The 15,980-nt window shown below is 45.6% G+C and overlaps 1 protein-coding gene across 1 annotated transcript in view; it reads left to right on the top strand.

Moving 5' to 3' along the window:
• The window catches only part of LOC134611443 (glyoxylate reductase/hydroxypyruvate reductase-like), a 76,052-nt gene extending 61,036 nt beyond the window's left edge, over positions 1–15,016 (top strand). Inside the window, exon 9 of the mRNA XM_063455328.1 lies at positions 14,795–15,016. Within this exon, the coding sequence (XP_063311398.1) occupies positions 14,795–14,916 (122 nt within the window). The 3' untranslated portion in view covers positions 14,917–15,016. The remainder of the gene's footprint in view (positions 1–14,794) is intronic.
• The last annotated feature ends 964 nt before the right edge of the window (positions 15,017–15,980 follow it).

Here is a 15,980-nt window from a genome sequence, read left to right as displayed (position 1 = left end):
ATCTGCACTGTAAAGCGCCGTCCAATGAGTTCTGAAGCATTTGGCATAATATGAGCAGATAATATTGCCTGAAATACTTCAGAATTCATCCTGCTGCTTTTGTCAGCAGTCACATCATCAATAAATACAAGAGATCCAGTTCCATTGGCAGCCATACATACCCACGCCATGACACTACCACCACCATGCTTCACTGATGAGGTGGTATGCTTTGGATCATGAGCAGTTCCTTTCCTTCTCCATACTCTTCTCTTCCCATCACTCTGGTACAAGTTGATCTTGGTCTCATCTGTCCATAGGATGTTGTTCCAGAACTGTGAAGGCTTTTTTAGATATTGTTTGGCAAACTCTAATCTGGCCTTCCTGTTTTTGAGGCTCACCAATGGTTTACATCTTGTGGTGAACCCTCTGTTTTCACTCTGGTGAAGTCTTCTCTTTATTGTTGACTTTGACACACATACACCTACCTCCTGGAGAGTGTTCTTGATCTGGCCAACTGTTGTGAAGGGTGTTTTCTTCACCAGGGGAAGAATTCTTCGGCCATCCACCACAGTTGCTTTCCATGGTCTTCCGGGTCTTTTGGTGTTGCTGAGCTCACCGGTGCGTTCTTTCTTTTTAAGGATGTTCCAAACAGTTGATTTGGCCACACCTAATGTTTTTGCTATCTCTCTGATGGGTTTGTTTTATTTTTTCAGCCAAATGATAACTTGCTTCACTGATAGTGACAGCTCTTTGGATCTGACAGCAGTTGACAGCAACATATTCCAAATGCAAATAGCACACTTGAAATGAACTCTGGACCTTTTATCTGCTCCTTGTAAATGGGATAATGGGGGAATAACACACACCTGGCCATGGAGCAGCTGAGCAGCCAATTGTCCCATTACTTTTGGTCCCTTGAAAAGTGGGAGGCACATATACAAACTGTTGTAATTCCTACACCATTCACCTGATTTGGATGTAAATACCCTCAAATTAAAGCTGAAAGTCTGCAGTTAAAGCTCATCTTGTTCATTTCATTTCAAATCCATTGTGGTGGTGTATTAAGAGCCAAAAAGATTAGAATTGTGTCGATGTCCCAATATTTATGGACCTGACTGTATGTGTGCTTATGAGTCAATGGACGTATTTTATGCACAGATTTACCATTAACAGCTCAGAACTCTCCTTTGCAGGCTGGCTAATGATGATGCAGGAGGTGGACTTACACAATATCACTGTATGTTCAACGTTTCATATAAAAATATGCACATCCACACTCCAAGCACCATGACCATTTTAAACCACAAAAGTGGTCATGGTGATTGAAGTAACCTTGTAAAGTGAATTTGTCATGATGGGCTCAACTTAGCTTAAATATAAAATTTATTACAAAGAGGAATGCTAAATTCAGTTGAATTTTTTTTAAAATAAATATTTATTTTGCTCCAGAGCAGTCATCATCACAGCGTTGTGGGTTATTTACTATTGTAACCTACACCACCAGTGTCTCATCTTTTCTGCCCAAGCTCAGATAGGAGTCTCTGCATGTGTAACCTTTCCCAGATGTGGCAGCCACAGGGCCGGACTGGGGATACAAAGCAGCCCTGGAAAAAAATGTTATGCCAGCCCCATAAGTCACTGCGCAATATATTGTCGCATGTAATATGTAAGGCTATGTCTTACCACCCCAGATGACAGATGATTGAGTAATATATATATATATATATATATATATATATATATTTATATATATATTGCTTTTTCTAATATAAAATATTGGTCCTTTCAGAGTAAAATGTTTAATTATACAGTAAGCATACTCACATGCAGACACACTGACATCTCAATGACACACACAAGCTCATTAAAAACACATCTTCATAGACAAAGAATCTCACTGATATACATCAGCTCACTGACATAAAAACACAAGCTTACTCACTAGCAGGCACACACATGCAAGCAAGCTCGCTCACTCACTAGCAGACGTGCACACACACACACACACACACACAGCTTAATGTCGTGGTACTGGTATCTATAGCATGTCTCTACAGGCTTTTCAACGTAAAAACTAACTTTTCCGAGAAAAGGCAGTGTTTACATTGCTTCAAAGTGACACCGCTAGTGACAGTCACTCAGACGGTCACTAGAGGTGCTTCCTGTGTCAGTGCACCTACATTCAGGGCCTCCACACTCTGGAGGCGCTGAACGTTCCCCATAGAGATACATTGATTCAATGCATCTCTATGAGGAGATGCTGATTGGTGTAGCGTTTTGCAGCCAATCCTATGGCAAAGCTTGATGATCTTAGCCATAGAGGCAGGGCCAGGCGAGGGGAGACCAGCACGCTGCGTGGGGAAAAAAAAGGTGAGCAAAAACACAATTTTTAAACACACATATACACCATGACAGACACAGAAACACACATATACCATGACACACACACACACACCATCACACACCATGACACAGACAGACAGACACACCATGACACACACACACATATACCATGACACACACACCATGACACAGACAGACGCACACACCATGACACAGACAGACGCACACACACCATGACACAGACAGACGCACACACACACACACACACACACACCATGACACACACACATATACCATGATACACACACCATGACGGACAGACAGACACACACCCCATGACGGACAGACAGACACACACCCCATGACGGACAGACAGAGACACACCCCATGACGGACAGACAGACACCCCATGACGGACAGACAGACAGACACCCACCATGACGGACAGACAGACACACTCACCATGACGGACAGACAGACACACACCATGACGGACAGACAGACACACACCATGACGGACAGACACACACACCATGACGGACAGACACAAACACCATGACGGACAGACACACACACCATGACAGACAGACACACACACACACCATACAGACAGACACCATGACACAGACAGACACACACACCATGACAGACACACACACACACCATACAGACAGACACACACACCATACAGACAGACACACACACACACCATACAGACAGACACCATAACACAGACAGACACACACACACCATACAGACAGACAGACAGACACACCATACAGACAGACACCATGACACAGACAGACACACACACACACACACACCATACAGACAGACCATACAGACAGACACACACACACACACCATACAGACAGACACACCATAACACACATTACTACTACCTGCCAGGGGGTCGTGCAGTGCAGACGGCTGTCTGTGCTGGTGGCCGCTGGGGAACTTGTGCTGGAGTCTGGCGGCCGCTGGGGGTCTGGTACTGGCGGCCGCTGGGGGTCTGGTACTGGCGGCCGCTGGGGGTCTGGTACTGGCGGCCGCTGGGGGTCTGGTACTGGCGGCCGCTGGGGGAGCAGGCTGTTCTGTCTCTGCTCCCCCGCCCTCGCGCGCTGCTGCATGAGACCGGCGCCAGAATATGACGTCATATTCTGGCCGCGGTCTCATTAAGCGGCACGCTGGGGTGGGAGAGCAGAGACAGAACAGATACTGGCCGCCAGCAGACCTCCCCCAGCGGCCGCCAGTACCAGACCCCCAGAGGCCGCCAGCAGACCTCCCCAGGCGGCCACCAGTACCAGACCCCCAGAGGCCGCCAGCAGACCCAGGTGTCTGCCCGGCCCCAGGTGCCGACGGCCCACCGGGAAATTTCCCGGTATCCCGGTGGGCCAGTCCGGCCCTGGGCAGCCATCATCCAGACTTCACTCCAAGCACATTGACGTTTGAAAGGATTAACAATACTAAGTTTTACTATTCTCATCGAATGCAATCCAATTCAAGAAGCTTTAACTAGGGAGTACTCAACCACATAACATGTATTATAGTTGCTGTGCCAAAAAGTAGGAGAACTGCCTGTATGCAGGGTTCTCCTGCTCTACACTGTCACTTGTCAGGGTACCTGAGGTCTCTACCTCTGAAAGAGGTAGAGACTTAGAAGTTTATCCGTCCGGACGGCATGTCTCCTCGGCCCCTCGCGGTTCACTCGGTCTTGCTAACGCCGGCCGCGAGGGAGTCACTTCCTTTTATAACAGGAGGACCGGAGGTAGACGTCATGACGCCAACCCGGAACGTCCTGCCACTCAAATCTCGGGAGACGAATCAGGACTCGCCGGAGGCGTGTCTTCTCTCCCTAGCCAGGATACTTAACAGTGGCTCTCTCATTCACTCATTGCCCTGTCGTGGTTCTAGTCCGCCTAGTCACACAGTGCTTTGTTATTCTCTTGTCTTTTGGTTCCGACCCGGCTTTGGTATTTACTCTCCTGTCTTTCTGTTATCCTTGACCCGGCTTGTCTCTCGCTTACCTGTCTTCTCGTTCCCTCGACCTCGGCTTCTCTCTGACCATTCTATCGTAGTTATACGTTAAGTCCGGCCATTCTAAGGACCGGTATACGTATCAGCTACTCTTTGTACTCTGCGTGTTGGATCCCTGACCCGATCCTGACATTACGACAGGGCCATGGATCCTGCAGGTACAAATTGTCAGCTTGGTTCTCCTGATCCTAGGTTTGACGCCATGGATCATAGGATGGATCAGATGGCTCTAGCACTGCAGGCGCTGCTGTCTCGTCCTATTAATCCACCTGAGGAGATGCGTAATATCCCTGCTCCTTCTGTGGGTTCAGGGCTAGAGGTAGCTACTGTAGGTGCTTCTTCCCGACTTACCCCACCTGTACGTTATGCTGGTTCTCCTGAGAGGTGTCGTGGCTTTTTGAACCAGATCAGTATTCATTTCGAGCTACAGCCTCGTTCATACCCTACCGATAGGGCAAAAGTGGGATTTATTATTACCTTACTCATTGAGAAAGCTCTGAGATGGGCTAATCCGTTGTGGGAGAATGATAATCCATTAGTCTATAACTATAATTCCTTTGTAGCTGCTTTTAAAAGAACTTTTGATCCTCCTGGCAGGAGGGTCAATGCAGCCAGATTACTGTTGCGCCTTAGACAAGACAGCCAAACACTTGTGGATTACGCACTAGAGTTCAGGTCTTTGGCGGCAGAGGTAAAATGGAATGAACAGGCCTATATAGACGTATTCTTAAATGGATTATCTGATGTAATACTTGATGAGGTAGCGACAAGAGAGCTTCCCGAGAACCTGGAGGACTTAATTTCCTTTATCTCTCGTATTGACGAACGTCTAAGGGAGAGACAAAATACTCGAGATAGAACCGGTAAATCTTCCTTTAGACCAGCACCATCATTTCAAATTTCTGAAACCAAAAATCCACAGGCTTCAGAACCTATGCAGTTAGGCCTTACTCGTCTCTCAGAGGAGGAGAGACAGTACAGGAGAAGGGAGGGACTGTGTATGTATTGTGGGGCCAGAGGTCATGTACGTTTGAGCTGTTCCAGTCGTCCGGGAAACGCTCGCACCTAAGTTTCTCTAGAGGACAGACCTTGGGTGTTTCGATTTTGTCCTCTACTCATAATTACAAAGAACATAGACTCCTATTACCGGTCTCTTTAACTTGGGAGAAGGGTACTTTAGAGACTATGGCATTGATAGACTCCGGCGCTGCTGAGAGTTTTATCGACCAAAAGTTTCTCACCAAACACTCTATCCCATCCCAGTTAAGGAAGACACCCTTGGCTGTTGAAGCCATTGATGGTAGACCTTTAGTTGAGCCTGTGATTTTCCGAGAGACCACACCTCTTTACTTAACTACTGGTATTCTACACAAGGAGGAAATATCCCTACTACTCATTTCATCTCCTTCTGTTCCCATAGTCCTGGGATACTCCTGGCTTAAAAGACACAACCCCGTTATAGATTGGAGATCAGGGGAAATAGTTTCGTGGGGTCAGGATTGTCAAGAGAATTGTTTAAAGAAAGTGTCACCTCTTTGTAGTGTCAACTCACTTAATAACGCTACCGACTCTACCAAAGTACAGATACCGTCCTTGTATCAAGATTTAAAGGCAGTATTTGACAAAGGAAAGGCTGATACCTTGCCACCACATAGGCCTTTTGATTGCAAAATTAATTTACTTTCTGGTACCATGCCCCCCAGGGGTCATGTATACCCTTTGTCTACGAATGAAAACTTAGTTCTAGAGGAGTACATTCGTGAAAACCTAGACAAGGGGTTCATTAGAAGATCCTCCTCGCCTGCTGGGGCTGGATTTTTTTTTGTTAAAAAGAAGGATGGTTCTTTAAGACCCTGCATTGACTACCGAGGTCTTAACAAGATAACCATCAGAAATGTATATCCGATCCCCTTGATCACCGAGCTTTTTGATCGATTAAAAAGTTCTAAAATTTTCACTAAGTTAGACCTTAGAGGTGCTTATAATTTGGTGAGAATCCACGACGGTGACGAGTGGAAAACTGCATTCAATACTCGTTATGGGCACTATGAGTATACTGTAATGCCTTTTGGCCTCTGCAATGCCCCGGCGGTATTTCAGGACCTTATTAATGAGGTTCTTAGGGAGTTTCAAGATGACTGTGTGATTGTATACCTTGATGATATACTTATACATTCCAGGGATATTGAAACTCACCACGGACAAGTCAGAAGGGTTTTACATAAACTTCTTCAGCATGGCTTATACTGCAAACTAGAGAAATGCAGCTTTGACCAATCCCAAACTACCTTTCTTGGTTATGTAATTTCTGGGGAGGGGTTTGAAATGGATCCAGAGAAGCTCCAATCCATATTAGATTGGCCTTTACCTAAGGGTCTCAAGGCTATCCAGAGATTTATTGGTTTCTCCAATTACTACAGACGTTTCATTAAGGGTTACTCCTCTATCATTGCTCCCATCACCAATATGACCAAACAAGGGGCTGATACTAAGAATTGGTCTACTGAAGCACTTCTGGCTTTTAGGACACTCAAGGAGCTGTTTGCTTCCGCACCAATTTTAGTTCACCCTGATACTACACTACCTTTCCTACTCGAGGTTGACGCTTCTGAGACTGGTATAGGTGCTGTTCTGTCCCAAAGGTTGGGTGTAGATAAGCCTTTACATCCTTGTGGATACTTTTCCAAAAAATTGTCAGGTACTGAAAGCAGATATGGCATTGGTGACAGGGAACTACTAGCGGTTATAATGGCCTTGAAGGAGTGGAGACATTTATTGGAGAGTAAGGTGGCTGGTCATCCGGGTGTCCGCAAGACGTATTCTTTGATCTCCAAGGATTTCTGGTGGCCTTCGTTACGGAAGGATATTAAGGATTTTATCGGAGTTTGTGTGGTCTGTACTAAAACTAAACTACCGCACTCACTTCCGTGTGGCCTTCTACAACCTCTGGAAATTCCTGACAAACCTTGGTCCTGTGTGGCAATGGACTTTATTGTGGATTTGCCTGTTTCTAAAAAGCACACGGTTATCCTCACCGTAGTCGATAGATTTACCAAGATGGCACATTTCGTACCTTTGCCTAAACTCCCGACTTCTCCTGAATTGGCGGAAATCTTTGCTAAAGAGATTTTTCGCTTGCATGGGATTCCCTCGGAGATCACTTCTGATAGAGGCTCCCAATTTGTTTCACGTTTTTGGAGGTCGTTCTGTTCTCAATTAGGCATCAAATTAAATTTTTCGTCTGCCTATCATCCTCAGTCTAACGGAGCTGCCGAACGAACCAACCAGAAGATTGAGCAATACTTACGTTGTTTTGTTTCCGAACACCAGGACGATTGGGTCGGTTTGATTCCTTGGGCGGAGTTTGCGCACAACAATCTCGTTTGTGACTCTACGCATTCAAGCCCCTTCTTCATGAACTATGGCTTTCATCCATCTATTCTTCCCTCGGTTTCTCCTTCCCAAGGAGTGCCGTCGGTTGATGTCCATGTGGCCAATTTGAGGAAGTTGTGGGATCAGACTCGACAGATTCTTCTACACAATTCTGTACTGGTTAAGAAACATGCTGACAAACGTAGAAGGTGTCAGGATCGGGACAGGGATCCAACACGCAGAGTACAAACAGTAGCCAGATACGTATACCGGACCTTAGAATGGCCGGACTAACGTAAGTAGTACAGTATAGAATGGTCAAAGACAAGCCGAGGTCGAGGGTAACAGAAGACAGGTAAGCGAGAGACAAGCCGAATCAAGGGTAACAGAGATAAGCAGAGTAAGGTAAACAAGCCGGGTCAAAACCAAAAGGGATAATAGAATACACAAGCACTGAGTGACTAGAACAAGCTAGAACCACGACAGGGCAATGAGCTAATGAAAGAAGCTCTGTTAAATACCCTGTTCAGAGCAGTAACCACGCCTCCAAGGCGTCCTGATTGGTCCTGCAGCCATTGACTGACAGGTTGTTCCGGGGGAGTGTCCTGATGACTACTTCCTGCCTAGATGCTGTAAAAGGCAGTCACTCCCTCGCGGCCGGCCTAGCATGACCGGATAGACCGCGGGGAAGGGAGCCATCAGACCGTCTGGATGGAGGAACAGCTAAGTCTCTACCTCTTTCGGCGGTAGAGACCACAGGTACCCTGACAGTACCCCCCCTCTCAGATACGCCCACCGGGCGGAATGAACCGGGACGAGATGGGAAGCGAGAGTGATACGCCCTGCGGAGACGGGGAGCATGAACATCCTCCTGAGGTACCCAACTCCTCTCCTCAGGACCATATCCCTTCCAATCAACCAGATATTGTACTCTCCCCCGGGAGATTCGAGAATCAATAATAGAGTTAACCTCATACTCCTCCTGACCCTCCACCTGAACGGGGCGAGGAGGGGCTATTGTGGAGGAAAATCTGTTACATATGAGTGGTTTCAGCAATGAAACGTGAAACGAGTTCGGGATGCGTAAGGTATTAGGAAGAGCTAAACGATACGCAACTGGATTGATACGGGTCAGCACCCTGTAGGGTCCAATATAACGAGGAGCGAACTTCATAGAGGGCACTTTTAAACGGATGTTCCTCGTGCTCAGCCATACCCTATACCTGGAACAAAGACCGGAGCCGCCCTTCTACGTTTATCAGCGTGTTTCTTGACCAACATAGAGTTGTGCACAAGGATTTGTCGAGTTTGATCCCACAACTTCCTCAAATTGGCAACATGAACATCAACCGACGGCACCCCCTGGGAAGGGGAATCCGAAGGAAGAATAGACGGATGAAAACCATAATTCATGAAGAAGGGGCTTGAATGAGTAGAATCGCAAACGAGATTGTTGTGTGCAAACTCCGCCCAAGGAATCAAACCGACCCAATCATCCTGGTGTTCAGAAACAAAGCATCGTAAATATTGTTCAATTTTCTGGTTGGTACGTTCAGCAGCTCCGTTAGACTGAGGATGATAGGCAGAAGAAAAGTTTAATTTAATACCAAGTTGAGAGCAGAAGGACCTCCAAAAGCGGGAAACAAATTGGGAGCCTCTGTCCGATACAATTTGAGAGGGTATCCCATGTAGGCGAAAAATCTCCTTAGCGAATATCTCTGCCAATTCGGGAGAAGACGGGAGTTTAGGCAGGGGAATGAAGTGTGCCATCTTAGTAAACCTGTCAACCACGGTGAGGATAACAGTCTGTCTTTTAGAGATAGGTAGATCGACAATAAAGTCCATGGCCAAACAGGACCATGGTTTTTCTGGAACCTCCAAGGGTTGCAGGAATCCACATGGAAGCGTATGGGGTTGTTTGGTTTTAGTACAAACTTCACATGCAGCGATGAACTCCTCAATATCCCTCCGTAAAGCAGGCCACCAGAAGTCCTTAGAGATCAACGCGTAAGTTTTGCGAATACCAGGATGTCCCGCCATCTTGCTATTATGTAAACACTGTAAAAGTTCCAGTTGAAGAGCAGGAGGAACGAAATGACGGCCCGCAGGAGTCTGTTTAGGTGCTAGATGTTGCAACTTAACGATCTCGGCCAGTAATGGAGAATGAATCCTGAGATTCGTATTAGCAATGATATTGCATTTCGGAACTATAGAAGAAAGAACTGGTTCAGGTACAGTAGAAGGTTCATATTGGCGAGATAATGCATCGGCTTTAGAGTTTTTAGAACCAGGTCTGTAAGTCAGTACATAATTGAAGTGAGTCAGGAATAAGGACCAACGAGCTTGTCTAGAGGATAAGCGCTTAGCCTCCCCAATATAGGACAAGTTTTTGTGGTCCGTCAAAATCGTAATAGGGTGTAGGGTCCCCTCCAACAAATGTCTCCACTCCTTTAAGGCTTTAATGACTGCTAACAGTTCCCTTTCCCCGATGTCATATCTGCTCTCAGGCCCAGAAAATTTCTTAGAGAAGAAACCACAAGGGTGTAACGGTTTATCCACCCCTAACCTTTGAGACAGAACAGCCCCAACTGCTGTCTCAGAGGCATCGACCTCGAGCAAGAAAGGCAGAGTCGTATCAGGATGGACTAGAATGGGAGCCGAGGCAAAAAGTTCCTTGAGAGTCTTGAAAGCACCCAGAGCTTCCTTAGACCAGAACTTAGTATCAGCCCCTTGTTTGGTCATATTGGTAATAGGCGCAATGATAGAGGAGTATCCTTTAATGAAGCGCCTATAGTAGTTGGAAAAACCAATAAACCTTTGGATAGCCTTGAGTCCTTTGGGCAAGGGCCAGTCTAAAATAGATTGAAGTTTTACAGGATCCATTTTAAAACCCTCCCCAGAAATCACGTATCCAAGAAAGTCTACCTGAGACTGATCAAAACTGCACTTCTCCAATTTGCAATATAGACCATGTTGCAGCAGCTTGTGTAATACCTTTCTGACCTGTCTATGGTGAGTCTCAATCTCCTTAGAGTGTATTAGTATGTCGTCCAGGTAAACAATAACACAATCATGCTGAAACTCCCTAAGTACCTCATTAATCAAATCTTGAAATACTGCAGGAGCATTGCATAGTCCAAATGGCATAACAGTGTATTCGTAATGGCCATACCGGGTATTGAATGCCGTCATCCACTCGTGACCTTGCTGGATTCTCACCAAATTGTAAGCCCCTCTGAGATCTAACTTGGTGAAGATTTTGGAGCCCTTAAGACGATCAAATAACTCGGTAATCAGTGGGATAGGATAGGCATTTCTGACAGTTATTTTATTCAAGCCTCGGTAATCGATACAAGGTCTCAGCGTGCCATCCTTCTTCTTAATGAAAAAGAACCCAGCCCCGGCCGGAGAAGAAGACCTCCTGATGAATCCCTTTTCTAAATTCTCCCGAATATACTCCTCTAGAACCGAGTTTTCCTGAACAGACAAAGGATATACATGGCCCCTCGGAGGCATAGTGCCGGGTAGAAGCTTAATCTTACAGTCAAATGACCTGTGTGGAGGCAAAGAATCGGCATTCTTCTTGTCAAACACTGCCCTTAAGTCTAGGTAAAGGTCTGGTATTTGTCTTTCTGTGGACTGAGTAGGATTCTCCGGTATGTTAATATTAGCTAATGGAGAAACCTTGCACAAACACCGATCCTGGCAGCCCTGGCCCCACGAGAGTATCTCTCCTAACTCCCAATCGATAATAGGGTTATGTTTTTTCAACCATGGGTACCCCAGAACTATGGGAACGGAAGGAGACGAAATGAGCAGAAGAGATAAATTCTCCACGTGTAGGATACCCACATTTAAATTAATGGGTATGGTCTCACGAAAGATAACAGGGTCTAGTAGTGGTCTACCATCTATGGCCTCAACGGCCAAAGGTGTCTCCCTTAGCTGGGATGGGAAATTGTTCTTACTAGCAAAGGCTTGGTCGATAAAATTCTCAGCAGCACCGGAATCTATCAATGCCATAGCCCTTACTACTTCCTTCCCCCAAGTTAAGGAAACTGGTAGCAGAAGCCTGTGATCTTTATAATCAGGAGTAGAGGACAAAATAGAAACACCCAAGGCCTGTCCTCTAGAGAGACTTAGGTGCGAGCGTTTCCCGGGCGGTTAGAACAGTTCGAGAGTAAATGACCCTTGGCTCCACAATACATACACAAACCCTCTCTTCTCCTGTGCTGTCTTTCCTCCTCAGAGAGGCGGGTATACCCTATCTGCATAGGTTCAGTAAGCAAAGATATCGTGGAGTCAGGACTTGGAACAGCGGGAGCTAACCTAAAAGAAGGTCTCTGGTTCCTCTCTCGAGTGTTCTGTCTCTCTCTTAGACGTTCATCTATACGAGAGATGAACGAAATTAAATCCTCTAAATTCTCAGGGAGTTCTCTGGTAGCAACCTCATCAAGGATTACATCAGATAGGCCATTCAAAAATACATCCATATACGCCTGCTCATTCCACTTGATTTCTGCCGCCAGAGACCTGAACTCTAGTGCATAATCCACCAGTGTTTGGTTCTCCTGTCTCAGGCGCAACAGTAATCTGGCTGCATTAACCTTTCTACCTGGAGGGTCAAATGTTCTTCTAAAAGCAGCTACAAATGCGTTATAGTTATAAACTAATGGATTATCGTTCTCCCATAGTGGGTTGGCCCATCTCAGAGCTTTCTCAATGAGTAGGGTGATAATAAATCCTACTTTTGCCCTATCTGTAGGATAAGAGCGAGGTTGCAATTCAAAGTGGATACTAATTTGGTTTAAAAAACCACGACACTTCTCAGGAGCCCCACCATAGCGTACTGGGGGGGTAATGTGAGAAGAAGCACCCACTGTGGCTACCTCTAGACCTGAACCGACAGGAGAAACAGGGGTATTACGTATCTCCTCTGGTGGGTTATTGGCACAAGCTAATAGAGCCTGTAGCGCAAGCGCCATCTGATCCATTCTGTGATCCATGGCTTCAAACCTAGGATCAGGAGAAGCCAGCTGACTGTTTGTACTTGCAGGATCCATTGGCCCTGTCGTAATGTCAGGATCGGGACAGGGATCCAACACGCAGAGTACAAACAGTAGCCAGATACGTATACCGGACCTTAGAATGGCCGGACTAACGTAAGTAGTACAGTATAGAATGGTCAAAGACAAGCCGAGGTCGAGGGTAACAGAAGACAGGTAAGCGAGAGACAAGCCGAATCAAGGGTAACAGAGATAAGCAGAGTAAGGTAAACAAGCCGGGTCAAAACCAAAAGGGATAATAGAATACACAAGCACTGAGTGACTAGAACAAGCTAGAACCACGACAGGGCAATGAGCTAATGAAAGAAGCTCTGTTAAATACCCTGTTCAGAGCAGTAACCACGCCTCCAAGGCGTCCTGATTGGTCCTGCAGCCATTGACTGACAGGTTGTTCCGGGGGAGTGTCCTGATGACTACTTCCTGCCTAGATGCTGTAAAAGGCAGTCACTCCCTCGCGGCCGGCCTAGCATGACCGGATAGACCGCGGGGAAGGGAGCCATCAGACCGTCTGGATGGAGGAACAGCTAAGTCTCTACCTCTTTCGGAGGTAGAGACCACAGGTACCCTGACAGAAGGGCGGCTCCGAATTTTGTTCCAGGCGATAGAGTTTGGTTGAGTACTAGGAATATTCGTCTTAAAGTTCCTTCCATGAAATTCGCTCCTCGTTATATTGGTCCCTACAGGATCTTGACTCGAATTAACCCAGTGGCGTATCGTCTAGCCCTCCCTGCTACTCTACGCATCCCGAACTCCTTTCACGTGTCATTGCTGAAACCTCTAATCTGTAACAGATTCTCCTCCACAATCGCCCCTCCGCGCCCTGTTCAGGTGGAGGGTCAGGAGGAGTATGAGGTTAACTCCATTATTGATTCTCGTGTCTCCCGGGGGAGAGTACAATATTTAGTTGACTGGAAGGGATATGGTCCTGAGGAGAGGAGTTGGGTACCACAAGAGGATGTTCATGCTCCTCGCCTTCGCAGGGCATTTCACTCCCGCTTTCCATCTCGCCCCGGCTCCTTCCGCCCGGTGGGCGTATCTGAGAGGGGGGGTACTGTCAGGGTACCTGAGGTCTCTACCTCTGAAAGAGGTAGAGACTTAGAAGTTTATCCGTCCGGACGGCATGTCTCCTCGGCCCCTCGCGGTTCACTCGGTCTTGCTAACGCCGGCCGCGAGGGAGTCACTTCCTTTTATAACAGGAGGACCGGAGGTAGACGTCATGACGCCAACCCGGAACGTCCTGCCACTCAAATCTCGGGAGACGAATCAGGACTCGCCGGAGGCGTGTCTTCTCTCCCTAGCCAGGATACTTAACAGTGGCTCTCTCATTCACTCATTGCCCTGTCGTGGTTCTAGTCCGCCTAGTCACACAGTGCTTTGTTATTCTCTTGTCTTTTGGTTCCGACCCGGCTTTGGTATTTACTCTCCTGTCTTTCTGTTATCCTTGACCCGGCTTGTCTCTCGCTTACCTGTCTTCTCGTTCCCTCGACCTCGGCTTCTCTCTGACCATTCTATCGTAGTTATACGTTAAGTCCGGCCATTCTAAGGACCGGTATACGTATCAGCTACTCTTTGTACTCTGCGTGTTGGATCCCTGACCCGATCCTGACATCACTGAACTGTCTTCATAAGAGGCTATGTTGACTCTATACTATAGAACAGACTGATAAGTAGGGGTGAAACTTACTTTTAAATAAGATTTATAATCTATAGATGTGCAAGCAATTATGTTACCACAAGGTAAAGATGAAATCATTTATTGTACTTTTAAACTTGCTAAACTTGTGTGTATGACAAGTACAGTCAAGCCTGATGCATGAAAAATTACAATCTTAAGACACTGATATATAATAGCTACCTATCACAGTTTATACATAAAATGAAGTAGGGTATTAAGCTGGTATTACCCAACATATTCACCACTAATTTGCATTTCTGTTGTCTGTTGGGAGTTAGACAGCCATATAACTCTGTTTATGTCTTGTTTGTTTTTACAGTCATTCTGCCGCACATTGCCAGTGCCACTGTTGAAACTCGGAATGCTATGTCGGCCCTGGCAGCAAACAATCTACTGGCTGGACTGAAAGGGGACATGATGCCAAAGGAGGTGCCTCTCTAATAACCCAACCACCAAACTTATTACAGGCATAGAAGACCGTGGAAATCTTCAAATTATTGTTTCAGCAGAAGGAGACATTATTTTTTATTATCAACAAATCATAATCAATGGAGTAAATTGTATTATTGCTTATATTAAATTGTTTATACAAAATGAGGTGAGCATTTCATAATGTATACAATATCTAGTGCTTTTAAAATGGTTACTAAACTGTTATTCGTACTGACAATGGAAAAGTACCTAACCGCATATCTGCGCTACACCTCATAACATATACCGTCCTTATTATAAACTTTATATGGAGACTATGCTATAACTTTAGATGTTTACAGACCCCCATAATTGGTTGATATGCAGTTAACATGTACACCCTTAGACAACTGTCTTATATATTAGTATGTAGTGCGCAATAAACTTTGAATGTTGGTTTGACACTAACTATGAGTTTTGTGGTTACTCAAGTGTTCCACAGCGCTGCAGAGTGAAAAGAGGAACGCAGAAACAGACCATGACAATGTAGGGGTGTTGGATACCCTGCAGTGAACTTTCAGTCTTACAAGGAATTTTACAAAAACACAATCTTCTAAATAGCAAACCTAGCATTTTAACTAGAAGTCAAGGTAACATGATAATATGAGGTATATGTTATATAAATTAAATTATAATATGTGAGATAAATAATTATGTAGCAATTAAAATGAATTATGATATAATACTACTATGGGAATATATGCTTAATGATTTTAAACCTTAACACATAGCAGCTACTAAAATGTTCCCTGCTATGTAATATTATGTCTACGTATCCCCTTTATTTAAGACATATGTGTTTGTAAGGTCTGATAATGAAGTTACATTTTAAAATTTAGAAATCCACACCGCTGTAGAGCTGATAGAGCTGTTAGCTCTATCATGGAACTGGGTGCCTCCATCTAGGCTCTCGGTCAATCTTTTTATGAGCAGGCCAGCATTTGCCATTAGGCCATAGCAGAGGCAGCACTAGGAGATCCTGCATATGAGCGTTCACCCCGTAGAATAACATTTGAGGTCAGGATAGGAGCAAA

The sequence above is a fragment of the Pelobates fuscus genome, chromosome 5 (genome assembly GCF_036172605.1).
Source record: "Pelobates fuscus isolate aPelFus1 chromosome 5, aPelFus1.pri, whole genome shotgun sequence".
Taxonomy (NCBI): domain Eukaryota; kingdom Metazoa; phylum Chordata; class Amphibia; order Anura; family Pelobatidae; genus Pelobates; species Pelobates fuscus.
Note: the sequence above shows the minus strand (reverse complement) of the source record. Positions and strands in the feature narration are given on the sequence as shown.